We start from the raw sequence: 17,682 nt of genomic DNA, 5'->3' as shown, positions 1-17,682 counted from the left end.
GATCAACATGCTCTGAAGTCAGAGCACAAAAACCTTTTTGTAACAAAATATCGATTTCTGCTGTCCCTGTATCGATACATTATTAGCAAACAAAATATCACCATACTACACAGTATCGATTTTTTCCCCCACCCCTATCTTAAACATCCGGTATGAAAAATGTTTGAATGTTTTTGTGTTGACTGTCATCTATATTTTATTTATAGCCTGTAGCACATTTAAACAACATAAGTTGACCCAAAGTGCTTTAGAGACAGGAACATTTACATTCCAGCTTTAAAAACACACGCTGAAGCTGTAAGGTGTGTTTTGACAGATTAATCAATTATAGTAGAAAAGTACAAATAATTTAGTGATCATTAAAATATGTTCAGAATTTGCAAATTGCTGAATATTCATCTCATAACTCATAACGCCCTGCTCTCCCATACATAAGCTGCCTTTATAGGTTAAAAGTACCGATACTGGTGTTGGGAGTATGGGCTCTGTATTTACTTGGTATCGGATAAATGCCAATTTTTGTAGTATCACACAGCACTAGTGGAAAGTGCTGTATAAGAACTAGTCCATTATAATAGCAAATGGGTACAAAGTCTGTAAATACCTATATTAGGCTATGCAATGTTAAATTAGAGAGCACTTAAGATGTTAGGTGAATTCTTTAATCCTTCAGATAGGATATACCAAGGCTTGCTGTTTGCTTGCTTTCACTGTGTATGCTAAGCTAGTCGTCTCCTACTATAACTTTATATTTAATGGAAAGAGTGGACTTAATCCTCTCATCTTTCTAATGGATGCATTTCTAAATTGGCCAAATTATTCCTTTAATGATGTTAACAGTCAGTTATTTTGATATTTTTTTTTGGCTTAGACGTCAACACTAAAAGTTTCGCCGTTATATTTCGCTTTCCCTTCTCCTTAACCTTCAGTTTTCTGTTTATGCGCCGCTTGCTTCTTGCTAAAAGAATCCCCTGAAGCATTTCAACAGACTCTGTCAGATGGTCATGTTTTCCACTTTATGCACATGTTGCTCACTTCCTAATTGTTGGTGTTTACCTTAAAAGGATTTGACCTCTGCTTGGTGTTCAGTCTTACGTATGTATTTTGCAGCATCCCTCACTGCATTGCCCAAGGCTGAGGGATTGTCTGGGTGTCTTTGGGGGCAGACAAGTATTTATCCAGGAAGTAACTTAAGTAGCACATCTTTAATCATATAGCAACAGGTCAAAGGTTTATGTTGCCTGGTGAAGGAACGATTGCAGAATAAACTGTATATTCTGTATTAGGTAAAGTCTGTTCCTTCATTTGAATGGTCAGAGGTCAGTAGTAGAAAACTGGGGTTTGCTCTAGACAGTTTATTGTTGCATTAATGTCCCAAAATGTAAAAAATTATAATAATAATAATAATTAGAGAGGATTACTTTTAAATTACTACTTGTGAAGTAATTATAAAGCTATTTATGATGCATATATTCACTCTTTTTTATCTGTGTGTTCATGTGAAATTTTGCAAATGAGATATGATTACCTTATATGTAAGCATCAAGCATGACTGATTTGTGTGTGTGTGTGTGTGTGTGTGTGCGTGTGTGTGTGTGTGTGTGTGTGTGTGTGTGTGTGTGTGTGTGTGTGTGTGTGTGTGAGAACCATGCGCTGTGCTTTAGCGGGGCAGTGTAGCGTGCAGTGCAGGAGTGAGCAGAGGCGGCCCTGGCCAGCACAGCCCCTGTACCCTGGTAATCCCTGCGTTTTCAGGAGCCCTGGCCCGTACTTGATGAGCTTGAGCAAGAAAAAGGTTGCGCTCTCCCGTGTGTTTCTCTCTCTGTGTCTCCCTCTCTTTCCCTCTGTCTCTCGCTCATTCATTCCCCCACTTTTTCTCATGAACCCCTCCTCCCCATCCCCTGGAGCCACTGTGCGAATGAATAGATCCCAAGTGTTTACTCAGCAACTTTGTCCATCCATCTCACCCTCTGTACTTCTCAGGATTTCATGGAAAAGGAAAAGAGAACCTGTGAACTTGCTAGCATCAGTGAATCTCTTAGCAAACTGGGAAATATGACTGGAAATGTAACTGAGATTTGCTAAAACTTGTGAAGAACATTAAAACACAACTGGAAAAGTACATGCTGTAGGAGTCGTGCTACATGATTTCCTACCAGTGGCATAAGTGGTTCAGAAAATCTTGCAAACTTATGATCAGTTCCTGAGAGAAAATTCCCCCAATGTCAAACTCTGGCTGAAGTGGTTCAGGATGGATGTAATATCCAGTGTGGCAGCACAATGTGGAAACAAAATTTTAACAAGAACAAAATAAAACTGGACAAGTTAAATTGTCTGTCTGAGATGAAGCAGCCATCTTTCCTTCATTCGATTACCCTTAAATAAGCATCCAGTTTACACTCACAGGACACTTTGTTAGATGCACATTGCTGGTATTGTTGGACTGCCTTTTGCTTTCATAAGCGTCTTCATTATTTGCAGCATAGTGTCATGGTCCTGGGTCATGTAACCCAGTATTCTGAGTTTCTTGATGTTTTTGTTATTCCTTTCAGTCTAGTTTCATTTCAGTTTATCTACTTACATTCTGTCATGCCTAGGTTACAGTTTTAATTCATGATTTATCGAGCTCCCCATTGTCTCATTCCTGTGTGAAGTTTTCGTGTGTTTATCTGTCATGTTTCATGTCCAAGTTTTCTTTGTTTATCTAGTTCGAGTCATGTCTGGGTCTCGTTATGTTTCCCGTTTTATTTTGAAGGATCCTTGTGTTTTTTGTTTATTGTATTTAGCTTTACGTCCCCTGTCCTGTCATTATGTTAATTGTTGTCAGCTGTTTTCCTCATGTGATTCCGCTTCCCCTGATCATTCCTTATGTGTACTTAATCCGTGTGTTTCTGCTCAGTCGGGGTCAGATCGTCTGTTATCCTCACCTCATCTTTTCATAGTTTCCGTTATTGTGTCACTGTTTCATAGCCTGCCTTGTTACTCTGTGTTCATAGTTTCTTCATAGTTCTTTCACAGAGTGTCATAGTCTTTCTAGGTTACACAGTGTTCTTGGTCTCCTTAGTTTTCCCAGTTTCAGTGTTCTCTAGTGTTTTTGTCATGCCATCAGCCACAATAAAGGCTCGCTTTATTTTTGGAAACCTAGTTCTGTCTCCACTTCTTGACTCCAATTTGTGCATGTAAATGGAGAGTCCTCTTCACACACTGAGGTTAATTATGGAGTTCCACAGGGTTCAGTGCTAGGACCAATTCTGTTTACATTATACATGCTTCCCCTAGGCAGCATCATTAGAAGACATAGCATACATTTTCACTGCTATGCAGATGACACCCAGCTCTATCTGTCCATGAAGCCAGATAACACACACCAATTAGTTAAACTGCAGGAATGTCTTAAAGACATAAAGACCTGGATGGCCACTAACTTTCTGCTTCTTAACTCAGATAAAACTGAGGTCATTGTACTCGGCGCTGAAAAGCTTAGAAATATGGTATCTAACCAGATTCTTACTCTGGATGGCATTACCTTGGCCTCCAGTAACACTGTGAGGAACCTTGGAGTCATTTTTGACCAGGATATGTCCTTCAACGCACATATTAAACAAATATGTAAGACTGCGTTCTTCCATTTGCGCAACATCTCTAAAATTAGAAATATCCTGTCTCAGAGTGACGCTGAAAAACTAGTTCATGCATTTATTACTTCCAGGCTGGACGACTGCAATTCATTATTATCAGGATGTCCAAAAAACTCACTGAAAAGCCTTCAGTTAATCCAAAATGCTGCAGCAAGAGTCCTGACAGGGACTAGAAAGAGAGAGCATATTTCTCCTGTTTTGGCTTCCCTTCATTGGCTTCCTGTTAAATCCAGAATTGAATTCAAAATCCTGCTCCTCACATACAAGGTCTTAAATAATCAGGCCCCATCTTATCTCAATGACCTTGTAGTACCATATCACCCTATTAGAGCACTTCGCTCTCGCTCTGCAGGCCTACTTGTTGTTCCTAGAGTATTTAAAAGTAGAATGGGAGGCAGAGCCTTCAGTTTTCAGGCCCCTCTTCTGTGGAACCAGCTTCCAGTTTGGATTCGGGAGACAGACACTATCTCTACTTTTAAGATTAGGCTTAAAACTTTCCTTTTTGCTAAAGCATATAGTTAGGGCTGGACCAGGTGACCCTGAATCCTCCCTTAGTTATGCTGCAATAGATGTAGGCTGCCGGGGGATTCCCATGATGCATTGAGTTTTTCCTTTCCAGTCACCTTTCTCGCTCACTATGTGTTAACAGACCTCTCTGCATTGAATCATATCTGTTATTAACCTCTGTCTCTCTTCCACAGCATGTCTTTTATCCTGTCTTCCTTCTCTCACCCCAACCGGTCGCAGCAGATGGCCGCCCCTCCCTGAGCCTGGTTCTGCCGGAGGTTTCTTCCTGTTAAAAGGGAGTTTTTCCTTTCCACTGTCGCCAAAGTGCTGCTCATAGGGGGTCATATGATTGTTGGGTTTTTCTCTGTATCTATGAAGCGCCTTGAGGCGACTTTTGTTGTGATTTGGCGCTATATAAATAAAATTGAATTGAATTGAATTGAATTGAATTGAATTGAATTGAATTGAATCCACCGTGTCTGCATCTGGGTCTACCTCTTCTTCACACCGGCGCACCCCGCCGTGACACATAGATTGAACAAGGTGCTGGAAACATTCAGTATTGACATGATAGCATCATCCCACTGATGCAGATTTGTCAGCTGCAGATCCCAAAAGTCTATTTGACCGAAATCTGGTGACTGTAGATGACTATACAGTGAAGTCATTGTCATCTTCAAGAAACCAGTTTGAGGTGATTTGAGTTTTGTGGTAGTGTGTCATCCTCTTGCAAGGAGACTTCAGAAGCAGGGTACACTGTGGTCATAAAAGGGCGGACATGTCCATCGAGCATATTTAAGCAGTCTGTGGTGTTTAAATGATGCTCAGTCAGCACTAAGCAACCCGAAGTGCATGAAAAAATATCCCCCACATGATTACATCACCAGCAGAAGCCTGAGCTGTTAGTTAAAGGCAGGAAGGATCCACGTTTTCATGTTGTTTACACCAAATTCTGACTGTACCATTTGAATGTGGCAGCAGAAATCATGACTCGTCAGACAAGACAATGCTTTTCAATCTTCTATTGTCCAATTCTGGCGAATCTGTGAGGACTGTATCAGAGGTGCTATTCTGCACACCTTGGTTGTAACAAGTGGTTAGTTGAGTTACTGTTGCTTTCCTATCAGCTCTCAGTTGATATTTTTCTCCTTTTCAGACCATTCTCTGTAACCCCTAAATATGATTTTGTGGGAAAATCCCAGTAGACTAGCAGTTTCTGAAATATTCTGACCAGTACATGTGGTACTAATAACCATATCACATTCAAAGTCACTTAAATCAACTTTCTTCTCTATTCTGATGCTCAGTTTGAACTTCAGCATGTTGACTTGACCATGTCTAAATGCATTAAGTTATGATGTGAGTGGCTGATTATATATTTAGGTTAATGCGCAGCGGAACGGGTGGAACTAAAAAAGTCTTGTTAGTTCATGTTTACCCTTTAAAGCACAGTGGCTGCGACGTTTAACTGATGTTGGTGAAAAAAGTTACCTGTTCATATTTTGTCTTCATGCACTTATAAATATATGCTCTGCTCTGTGTGTTAGAGAAAGTCTGTGACTTACTAGTGAATTTGGGGGATTCTACGTTAAAATAATTTGTCACTTACCAAATAGTTTCCAGTTAAAATCCTGTCGATATGATGCATGATTCATCTCGCTTTAGAATACAGCATAGGTTCAGAGGGGTCTAAGGAAGTCAGTTTTTTTAACGAAAAAACAAACAAATGTTTCCCACCAGTGAAGTTACTCCAACTGACTGACGACAGTCTAATATACAGTTAAATATAAAGAAATAGCAAATGTATGAAAGTTTAATTTGATGAAAAATGTTCTAATGCTATTAAACTATTAAACAACTGGATTGCAGATAAGAGTTGGAGTTAGTTTTAGTCGCTATTCTTGCAGTTATTAAGAATTAAGCAGGGTTTTTGGACTCTAAGATGAAACTTCCACTTTTTGGGTGCTGGTAACTTCTGTTGTTCTACATTTTAGATTAATTCTCCCACATCCATAGACTTCATTTAAAATGTTTTACTGTAGCAGGCTTTTTCTTGACTAGCCACAACTTAATAAAGTAATTAAAAGTATGGTGTGACAGAGAAACAAGCACGCAGACTGGCCGTACAACATGACTAATGTACTGATAGTGTTGAGGTACAGAGAGGTGTGAAGGCTCTGACAGGGTAATGAGGTGGTCAGCGTGGGGATTAGCAAGAGGCCGCAGGCCCCGAGGCAGAAGGCCTCGTTTCCTGGCCTGAGCCCCTGTTTGTCCTGCCTGACCTGACAGCTCTGGGGGCAGATCCTGCTTGGATACATCCCCGCTCCCACGCCTGTCTGAAGCTGTTAGCCACTGGCTGTGAGTAGCTAGCTGGGCTTAGTGTTGTCTGAGCTGTGGCTGGGTGGGGAGGGGTCCAGTCATCTGTGGGAAGGGGTGGCAGCTACTGTGTGCTGGCAGAGAGAGGGCGATCGGGGGGAAAAGGCATCTGGGAGAAGAGTGGGCAGCGATGATTAATAGCTTTGGTCTGGCTGTTGTCAAAACTTTTTTATTTGTGTTACTCATGTTGGAAGGAAAACGAGCCATCTCGTCTTTCTTCTTTTGAACATCATCGCTCTGTCTCCAGGGATCTGTTCTACCTAGTAGGGGTGGGGGAAAAAATGGATACTGTGTAGTATGGTGATATTTTGTTTGCTAATAATGTATCGATACAGGGACAGCAGAAATCGATATTTTGTTACAAAAAAGGTTTTTGTGCTCTGACTTCAGAGCATGTTGATCCTTTTTCTGAGCAAGAATCCTGACATTCCTTCACTGTCCAAATGTGTTTCACTTTTTTATGGCAGCAATAAACATGACAGCTTACTTATTTTAATTTAAGACATGTTTTATTTTAATTAAGTTTAAAACTTTTTTATTTCATGTAAAATTATATTTTGTTTTAATTTACTTTCAAATTCTTCAGTTGCTGAAGGGGCTGCATAGTTTTCATAAACTGCATAGTTCAGAATAGCTATAATTGTACCAGATGGTTGATTCAGTTAAGTTGGACTAGACTGTAATACAAACCGTTCAGTTTGTCAACAATAAAACTGAAATGAGAGAAAGACTGAGTGTGAGACTTTGATATTAGAGAAAATGAATATTGATAAAGTTTACCTTTATGTACAGAATCTGAATATCGCAAAATATTTAAAAAATCGCAATAATATCATATCGTGCGGTAAGTATCACGATAATATCGTATCGTGGGATGTATGGTGATTCCCACCTCTACTACCTAGTTGTCAATGATTTACCACATATTTGTACAGTAATAATTGGGAGATCAACTAAAAGGAAAAACAACAAAAAACATTGCAATATGGTGTCTGGCAAATGCATGCTCCCAGTTAAGTTCGTCATAGATTTGACCCTTCTACCAAAAAATGTAACCTTGTGTAACGTGTTGTTGTTGAATTAGATTTGGTGATTGCATGACTTATAATACTGCTCACGTAATATTTACTTATGAAATCTTCCAGTGATTCCACCACTTCTATCCTGGGTTTTCCTTTAATTTGTTGCTTGGATGTCATTGACATTATTAAGCTTCCCTTCAGCTCGCTTCAACACCTTAACCCACATTTTAAACACTGGTAGTTCATCTCTGTGCGTTTTACCTTTGCAATTAACTTCAGCCTTCTTTTTTTTTTGCCTGAATGATCATTTAAAAGCACTTTGAGGTTCTGGTCTTCAAAGAGTGTTGTTTGCATACCAACTGTGTGCACAACCCTGTTTTTACTTCAAAATCCATAAGATAACACCTCTCCTCTACACCACGGGGAGTGTTTGATTATCGCTCTCCAAAAATGAAAATGAAATGAAGGGATATTTACTTTTCTTGCCCAAAAGCTTTGATAGCTCAATTGCTTGTTTTCAGTGGCTTGTTATTATTTTTCAATTGGTGGATTGGCTGTTGGGTTTGGAGTAGCATGGAGCAGCTCTCCGAGTGTTGTTTCTGCCCTGGATATACACACAGGCATTAGTGAAAGCACAGAGAGAGCAGCTGAGATACAGACACACAAGGAGAAAGAGAGACAGAGAGACAGAGAATGCATCACCACTAAAATTTTTGTTAGTATCTCAAACATTACATCCATGTGAGAATGACAAATAAATGCAATTTTATTGTTTGGTTCTGCCATATATGGGCCTCTTCTGATTAAAGATGTTAAATCCTACAATGTAAAAATACAACACTTTTTTAAAATCTAAAAATTTAGCAACATGCAAGTCTTTGTATTATATAAACCGCAGTCTGTTAGAAAATTGTCAATTTCTGGGTGAGTACTCGGTGGGTCCTCCTGCCTCAGTCGTCACTGGCTACTCAGTGGCGTCATTCCTGCCCTGTCATATAAAACTGTCAACGCCTTTCTCTCACCTGAACTGACACACACACTACCCCAAACACCAGGGCAGGATAGGGGCCAGAGCAAGGGGCTGTACATGCACCTGGTTGATTCTTTCCCCTGCTGATCATTTCGACAAAAAGGCGATCGTTGCATTGGTTCTTTTATGAATCTAGCAAATTATTCCTACTTCTCTGGCATGTGCAACATGACCGCAGAGCAATCACCTGCCGAGGCAAGTCCTGTTGTCATGTCTCCAAATGTGAGCCTGGACTCGCCGCTGCCTCCGCCGCCTTTGATGCTGCAGGCCCGGTCAAAGGAAAGCATTTTGATCAAGTCCGAGCCCCGAGGAAACAGTCCCAACACGGAGGACGGAGGCGCTCTGGGTCAGACTGAAGAGCACCTGCCCACGGGGAGCCGCAGGAGGAAGAGGCCCGTCCAGAGGGGGAAGCCTCCCTACAGCTACATCGCTCTCATCGCCATGGCCATTGCCAACTCCCCGGAGAGGAAACTCACCTTAGGGGGCATTTATAAGTTCATAATGGAGCGCTTTCCTTTCTACAGGGAGAACTCGAAGAAGTGGCAGAACTCAATCCGCCACAACCTCACGCTCAATGACTGCTTTGTGAAGATCCCCCGGGAGCCCGGCAGACCAGGTAAAGGCAATTACTGGACGTTAGACCCCGCAGCTGAGGACATGTTTGACAACGGAAGTTTTTTGAGGAGAAGGAAAAGATTCAAGCGCACAGACGTTAGCACATACCCCGGTTACATGCAGAGCTCCAGCGCTTTTACGCCAACGCCAATGGGAAGGCCTTCGTATCCAAACGCCCTGTATGCCGGCATAGGGTCAGGTTACGGCTCTCAGCTGACGGCCACATCCCCACACCCAGCCATGCTGCATCATTACCAGACCTCTGCTGGAGTCAGCCAAGGACAGCCGCGCATGTTCAGCATCGACAACATCATCAGTCAGCAGACGGTTGTGCAGAGCGGCCCAGGTGGGGACCTCAACTCCCAAGCGCTGGGGCTGGGTGGAGGCGATCTGAGCACTATGACCTCCAGCTGCTCGGTAACCGGCACCGACCCGTCTGCTTGTTTCCAGACTCAGACTGTCAACCCGTCAGCGAACATGCTGAGCAGAAACAGCGGGAACCTTTCATCCAACCTGACCACCGGGTACCCATATTCCTCTCCGGCGTCTCCTCCAAATCTACCCACCATGACCCAGTCCGGATTCTCCCCGGGCAGCTCCCAAGTGTACTGTACGAGCAACCGGCTCTCCCTACCGGCATTGCGCCCGAGCTCCTGTGCCGAGCACTCGGAGCAGCTACTGGGCCTCTCCAGCCCCATGAACTACAACAACACTTACATGAGACAAGCCAACTTTGCGTCAGGATTAGAGCGGTATATGTAAGATGAAAACTAAAAACTTAATTGAGTGCAGACAGGAAGGATTCTAGACCTAAATTGCCCATTAAAGTTAAAAGCCCCAAATTAATCAGAGGAACAGCTTAAAAATGATAAGTTCATATTATTCAGTCCGCATAACAATAAATGATAGATTTAGTTCACGCTGGAATTTCGGGATTTAATTTTTGCCAAGCTCAAAAGGACACACAATAAGACCGAGCCTCACTATGAAACATTCCTATTTGAAAAGGTGTGAAGCCATTTAGTTTGACACATTCCATGAGTGTATCTCAATATGTATTAATCTGTGAAACACTGCTTTTGTATTTCCTGTATTTTGCCGTTTGTTTTTAAGTTTACATGTTTCTTATAGACTTATAGACTGTTCACGTCTGCTGTTTCACGTCTGCTGTGTTTTATGTAAATATTGTGCTGATGTAAAGACTTTATTAGGGTGTTAGCATTACACGCGACAAAGGATATAAAAAGGAAATAAAAATGATTTTTACAGTAAAGTAAATGTAGCCTTTTTCCTTGACCATTTAAAACTTTAAAACTATGAAAAACACAATAATGGGTAATATTTATTTTTTTAAAAGATTCCATGTCAGTGCAAGCTAAAATCTATGAACACAGTTTTCTTACATTGATTTAACCTAAATTGGTGTGAGAAAATATTAAACCAGTTCACAAATAAACCACTTTAGTCAGTTCTTTGGAATGAATCATTGCATCACCACGAATCACCAATGAACCATTCAAAATCCACACTTTTAAAATGACGTCTTGAGTTGGGTAGACTGGAAATTTCTGTTTTCAGATGCACGAATGAATAATTATATTTTAAATGTATTTCACTGACATAATCACCAGGATTTCATTAAAACACACAAAACAAGCAAACAAACAAAAACAGAGTTTTTATTGAGAAGTGTTCAATTAAAAACTAGACTCAAAACTAAAACTAAAATCATCTTTACCATCATTCTTGAACTTTGATATAAATCACATGAAATTCAGGTTAGCAAAGATGCATGGCGATTTAACAAAGATGCTCAAACTGTAAAAATAAATAAATAAATGCCCCAAAACCTGCATTAAGCCTTTTTTTAATTTGTTAATTAATTATTAATTACTTATTAATGCTATGTTAAGTCTCTGGCATCCCTGCAATAATAATCTTTAATATCTTGTAGGCTTTTGCTCTTTATGGATTTTTACATGTAATTTTCTAGACTTGTGAATTGTAACAACAGCAACACAACACAAGAAAAGAAAACAACAAAAAAAGAGCCACATATGAGCCATATTTTGTGGAAATGAATTTCCTGGTAATCTAATGAAATAAGGACATAAAGAAAGTGTGCATAGCAGTTATTGCTGGAGACAAAATATGTTTCAGACAACAGCTGGGACAATTTTTATCTCTGAGGTACAGTTGGGATAAATTATCGTGTAAACAGTTATATGACTTATAATACAGAGAGAAAAAAGGTGTAAGAAAAACATTTAGTTTTAGGCAACTGGGACAAATTTGTGGAAACGCAAACATACCCATGAGTAAAGCACTTACTTATAAACTGTAATGGTTGTTCCGTTTGAAGCATAAAACCCAACAATTTCTAACAGAAAAGTCAAATTCAAAGTGCAGGTCTGCTCATCACCGCCTAAACCTCACGCCAGCCAATCACAACAACCGTGCATTCAGCAAAAACGCCCCAAAACTTTTATTAGATGACTCTGAAGCGCTGAAGTCACCGAAGGACTCGGACAGCTGCCCCACCACTAGGTGGCAGCAAAGGCACGACGTGTCCAGCTTGTATAATTTTCTCCACCCTCCATTAAGTTTTTTAATCATTAACTTTTTGAATTATGATTTACCCGAACAGATTTTGAAGAGCAGTCAGTGAAAACACTTTCTGATTTATTGAAATGAGCTCATTTAATTTTTATTTTGTTAGTAAGTCTTGTTTGTTGTTCGTGTTTCATCACTGAGATGCAATCTCAATCTAATTTTCATATTCAAGTGCTGAAAAGTGCTTACGTCAACAAAACGCACTGAAGGTTTGAGACACACAATGTGACTGTTTAAGCAAATTTTTATTTTTTAAGTATCCCAAACTATAAGAACATTCAGGAAAGCCACAATCCAATCATTATGATCACATTTTTATTCTTTATTTGCCATCAATTTAAAAATAATATCCAGCAGGCGCTCATAGCTATACCAGGCTTCATTTACATTACACATGAGTTTTCAGCAGGTGTTACTATTTTATATATCGCGTTATAACAAGTCTCACAGTACAATCTGCTCCCTTAACCTCAAGTCAAGCACTAACCATTCAGCCAGACAGTTTATTTCAGGAAGTGTTGTGTTGCACATCAACAGTAGTTGATATTTTATAGCCTAATATAGAAGTTATGTACTTCTCTGGCATTATAAAAAAAAATAAAACTATATTCATTTTTCTAACAAAGGCTTTTCCGTTTCCTCATTACGTGAGAATGTTTCAATAACCTCTGCCAGTCAGTGCAAGTTTTACCGATTTGCTGCTTGAATGAGTCCCAGCTTGCACACAGTGTCACCTGCGAGTGCAAGACTTTAATTATCACTGCTCTGCAAACAGCAGAGGGCGCCTTAACACCATAAACTGAAATAAGCTTCTTCTCTTTGAGAGTCGCAGAGAATATGAACTAAAGCCTACTGAAGCTTTAAAAGATGATAACTTCTCAAAAGCTCCGGTAACTCTTACTCTTCTTACTTCCACGTGATTACACACATAGCATTAAGTAGACTGACAATATTTTTACGTAAATATGTATATAATTAATTAATTGGTTATACTGTAAGTAAAAAAAAAAAAACAGCATTAGTTATCAAATGAAGCCAATACGAATTGCTACCCCTTCTGTTCGTAAGGCAGGTCATTGTGACATATGGTCGGTGTTTTAAAAGATAATAGAGGGAATAAATAAACAAATAAGAGCAATATTTTCGCTGATCTGTGAATAAAACTAAGGCTGGGCCTTGAGTTCCGTAAGAATGATCTAAATGAATGTGTTATGTCTCTTGGGTAGCTGTCAGGCAGGTGTCAGAGCGTCTATTTCAGATTTTTAAAAGACTTGTGACAGAAAGGTCAGAGAGCAGGACACATGGATCAGCAAGCGCTCCCATGTTTAAGGTTACGCATGCTCGATTTGAACTTGCTCTATCAGTAAAAACAACACACACACACACACACACACACACACACTGTTCAAGAAAAGGCAACAAACAAAAAGAAAACAAGTGTAGTCTAAACGCATGAAAGTCTTGTTCTTTGACGTGCCAAAAACCAAAAACAAACAAACAAAAAACCCTAAAAGCAAAAAAGATGACATATATGAATCTGATCTGTTTGCTGTTTGACCTGTAGCTAGGATTGATGGGGTGCTGATGTAAACGCATTACAGTAATTCGATGTTTCTGCCCCATAATGAACTGGAATGTCAGCCTGCTTTAAATAAGCCCGCACACATTGCACTTTGTCATCTGCTCCTGGCCTTTCACGAAGATGAATTGAAGCAGGTTGCGGCACACTATACCCCCCGTGTAACACTGTAAAACATGCAGAAAATGCCCACGAATAATGCTGCGAATTGTTGATGAGGAAAACACTAAACCCGTGAGAATTTCTTCTTCGTTTGAATCACGGAATTATGCGTCTGAAACCTTTCAGACAGTTGTGCATGCTCCGCTTGTACAACTTATTTATGCAGCACTTTGGATACTTGAATAAACAAAATGGATTTAAGGTTACGTTGCATTAGATAAAATCGAAAGAAAAATGTAAAATACTGAACAAAAAAAAAAAAAAAGTGTCGATGACTATTTTAGTAAAATATGTATATTTAAAAAAATCTATTTTACACTCGGATTTTAAAGTGTTCTGCACTCTACTTCATAAATTAACCTCAATTAAAAAGCTTTATAATAATACTAGTAATAATAATAACTTGAGCTGCAGATTGTTATTATCTTTTCTTTACCATCTTTTTTATTTTATGTGCAGATTCAAAATTTTGATTTCACTCAATATGCGTTTATTATTATTATTATTATTATTATTATTATTATTATTATTATTATTATTATTATTATTATCAATAATGATAATAATAATTTTATAATCTTTTTTATGATCAGTCACCATCAGTGGTGCACCTTCCCCTGAAGTCACGGTGTCTTCTTTAAGTTAATCAAACATTTCATGTCCAGTTATGAAACTTTTTTCTTTCTTTTTTTTAAGTGAATAAGAAGCTACCAGTAAGACAGTTTTTCACTTTTAACATATACATTCATATTCCTATTTCTTATATTCTTTCCCCTCTGATAAAGCATAAAATATGCACAGAATATTTGAGATCTTCGCACTTGGAGGTCTTAAAATATGTACATATACAAAGATGTCGTTTCAACCTGTTTAGACTTGAGTGTTTCTGTTATTATTATAACATTTTAACATATGATATAATGTTCAAGAGCAAATGCATATATTGTTTTTTGCTGGATAATTTCGTCCAGTTCCTGGTAACAGTGACTCAAAGACCACGTGATCAGCGTGGCCCTATAAATACCTTTTGAGCACTAAGGAGGATAGTGTGACAGTCTGGCTGGATACCTACCCAATCTTGTGCGTAAAAGCTTTTTTTGAAAACTAGTACTAGTAGTACTAGTACATTTGGATGCCCCGAAGTAGGTTTTTGAATAATAAGAATAAGCTTGAAGTGATCACAGACGGAAACCATCGTGTCTGAAGAAAACACTTCTTATCGGTGCAAGATCGTTGATCTTTGACTCTCTTTTTTTACGCGTGACTCCCAGAAGTTTTCTCGATGAGAGCGTCGCACGGCCCCGCTTGACCAGACTCGGACTCCGAGGACACGCCAAATCCACAGGTCAAAGAGTTATTTGTCTTTTTCAATTTTAGCCATGTGTGATTTCGGTAGTTGGAGATAAAGCTGCAATAAAACCCTTGTGTGGTTGTAAGGCAGTGAGGAAGGGTGTGTGCGCGCTCTCGCTCTGTAGCCTCGCCGGACGAGAGCAGGAGGAAATCTGGGAGAGAGGAGGAAGACAAGCGGCAACTCCAAGGATGACTTTAGGGACGGATATGTCCGACAGCTCTGCATTGTCCGAGGATGTGGACATCGATGTGGTTGGTGGTGACATATCGGTTGGAAAAGACGGAAAGTACATCCACCATGACTTCAACTTCGACAATGACTCGGACGATAATTACTCCCAGAACACGGCCGAGAGGGTTGCCTCTCCAGGGCTCAGCAGCTCTGACTGCCCGTCAGATCAGGTCGGGTCCAATGCAGAGACCGGGACTGTGATTGGGGACAAACCCAGAAAAAGTGCACTTGTGAAACCACCGTACTCTTACATCGCTCTGATCACCATGGCCATCCTGCAGAGCCCCAAGAAACGCCTCACTCTGAGTGAGATCTGCGAGTTTATTAGCAATAGATTTCCCTACTACCGGGAAAAATTCCCTGCGTGGCAAAACTCCATTCGTCACAACCTTTCCCTAAACGACTGCTTTGTGAAAATCCCACGGGAGCCCGGCAACCCCGGGAAGGGCAACTACTGGACTCTCGACCCGGATTCCGCAGACATGTTCGACAACGGGAGCTTCTTGCGCAGGCGGAAGCGCTTCAAGAGGCACCAAAATAACGATATCCTCAGGGACTCCGGTGGCTTTCTACCAGGATTTGGATATGCGCCGTATGGATACAACTATGGACTTCAGCTGCAGAACTTCCACGCAGCCCACAACCCTTACCACCCACACCACACAGGTGGTTCCTTCCCGTTCCCTAACGCCCCCTGCACCTTGCCCTCATCAGCCTCCATATTCCCCGCGCCGCATCATCTGCCCTCCCTTTTAGGGACCGATTTAAGAAAGCCTTTTTATCCTCAGCTAAGCCCCTCTCTGCCACCCCTCAAGACGGACTCCAGCGCCCCGAGTCGACCTTCGTTCTCCATTGATAATATCATTGGTGCAGCCAACTCCACCGCTTCTTCCTACAGCGCACAGCCGGGAAGCCAGGCTCAGATTCTGGCCATGCTGACCCCAGCACTGGCCTCTGCCTCAAGTCATTTGAACTTATCACAGGAGAGCATATTACAACCTGGGCCGCAGAGTCAAACTTTTTCCAGTAAAACCCCGAATATGAACACTTGCCCTTTTTAAGAAATAGGAGAAAAAGAAAAGACTGCCAGAATGCCCTCTGAATATTTTTCATGAAAAAAAAAAATCAATTGTGGCGTCGTCCTCTGTGAAGGTAGGGTAAACATTCTTCGTGAAGTAAGAATGTTTCTTGTTCTCCCAGTTTCTTAACAGTGTACGAGGAGAGACAGGTTTATTTATAGGGTGTAAATATGTGTATAATATTGAGAGACAAAAGCAAGAGAAACTCGGAGAGGGAGCTTTTTAAATAATGCTGGCCTGCAGTGTGGCATGTGGCCTTCAATTGTCAGTGGAGGGGAAAAAAAGGAGTCTGTTATTTTAACATAAGTTAAATGTGTCTTAAGTGGTTACGGGGATTATTTTTGATTTTTTTTTTTCCAAAATACAATTGAGAATTTTATTCTGATTTATATTGTTTTTTTAATTTTTATTTTGTGTCTATAAAAAAAGTGGCACTGTTGTTGAGATATGCTGACAAGAGACTGTAAACTCAGGTTTTTACTTAGAAAGCACACGGAGACAAAGGGGTGTTTCTGAAATTTAAAAAAAAAATAACACTACAATTTTTCCACTATCACTCCCCCTGAATCTTCTCTACATGGTAAATTTGTGACAATATCATTTCATGTTGTCAGTGGACCCTTAGGCTATGTGACTTTTGGTATTAAAGAGCGTATTACCTCTCTCAACCTTTTAATTGTTCGTTCCTACCTATTCGCAATTTAATCTGTGAAGCATACAGTATGTCATGTGTTGCCAATAGAAAAACACCTAAATGTTCATAGGTCATTTTTGTTGTAATGACGAGAATAATAAATGTTTGTGACTTAAAGAAATGTTTTATTTTTTATTGCATAGGAAGATGACCTTCACGCAGACTCGACGCCATATAGACTGAACAATAACGAACTGCATTCATGTTATATTTGCAACATTTTTTTAAACTGAAAACTAAATGTCGTTGTTTTCATTGCATTTAAGCTACTTTTATTTATTTATAATGACACTTACAGTCCATATCCTGCCCACTAGAATAACCCACAGTATTAACCATGTTTGTATCAGTCGTTCAATCCCTAAATGTGACTAATTCAGGTGTTGATTTGACCAATTAAACCAATTTGGCGTCCTGGTCACGCAGTCCGCTAAATTAAGACTAATTTAAGCTGTGAGAAACGAAACCCACAAAATTCGGTTTTAAATGTTTCAAACACGTCTCGACGTTTATAACACTCACGAATATCACGCAACAGTGGGCATGCATTCCCCTTGTGTGGCTCTTGCTCGCTTGTAAAGGACCATTTTCTAGCGAGTTACAAAGGCTTTAAATGAATGGGAACATTAGCGGGCCTCGGCGGTCTGTAATTGAAAGTGAACAAGGATATACCCACGGTCTTTTGGGCTTTCGTTGCTAATTTGTAGCAGCATTTTTCACCAGGCTCCTAATCCACCATAATGCGGCTTTTTTGGCCGTTTGTTGATGTTGTCAGTGTGGACCCCTGG

The 17,682-nt window shown here is 40.1% G+C and overlaps 2 protein-coding genes across 2 annotated transcripts; both read left to right on the top strand.

The window, feature by feature from the left end:
- The first annotated feature begins 8,370 nt into the window (after positions 1–8,370).
- On the top strand, positions 8,371–10,425 carry foxe3 (forkhead box E3). Its single transcript, XM_085149872.1, has one exon. It carries the CDS (start codon positions 8,697–8,699, stop codon positions 9,945–9,947), a length of 1,251 nt encoding a protein of 416 aa, XP_085005998.1. The 5' UTR covers positions 8,371–8,696; the 3' UTR covers positions 9,948–10,425.
- A 4,150-nt stretch (positions 10,426–14,575) lies between these two features.
- foxd2 (forkhead box D2) lies at positions 14,576–16,868 on the top strand. Its single transcript, XM_085149963.1, has 2 exons — positions 14,576–14,884; positions 14,981–16,868. Exon 2 carries the CDS (start codon positions 15,079–15,081, stop codon positions 16,180–16,182), a length of 1,104 nt encoding a protein of 367 aa, XP_085006089.1. The 5' UTR covers positions 14,576–14,884; positions 14,981–15,078; the 3' UTR covers positions 16,183–16,868.
- The last annotated feature ends 814 nt before the right edge of the window (positions 16,869–17,682 follow it).

The sequence above is a fragment of the Neolamprologus multifasciatus genome, chromosome 23 (genome assembly GCF_963576455.1).
Source record: "Neolamprologus multifasciatus chromosome 23, fNeoMul1.2, whole genome shotgun sequence".
NCBI classification, from domain to species: Eukaryota; Metazoa; Chordata; class Actinopteri; order Cichliformes; family Cichlidae; genus Neolamprologus; species Neolamprologus multifasciatus.
Note: the sequence above shows the minus strand (reverse complement) of the source record. Positions and strands in the feature narration are given on the sequence as shown.

Excerpts from the sequence above, each read along its gene's own strand:
- foxe3 (XM_085149872.1), top strand. The coding sequence starts at position 8,697 with ATGAATCTAGCAAATTATTCCTACTTCTCTGGCATGTGCAACATGACC.
- foxd2 (XM_085149963.1), top strand. The coding sequence starts at position 15,079 with ATGACTTTAGGGACGGATATGTCCGACAGCTCTGCATTGTCCGAGGAT.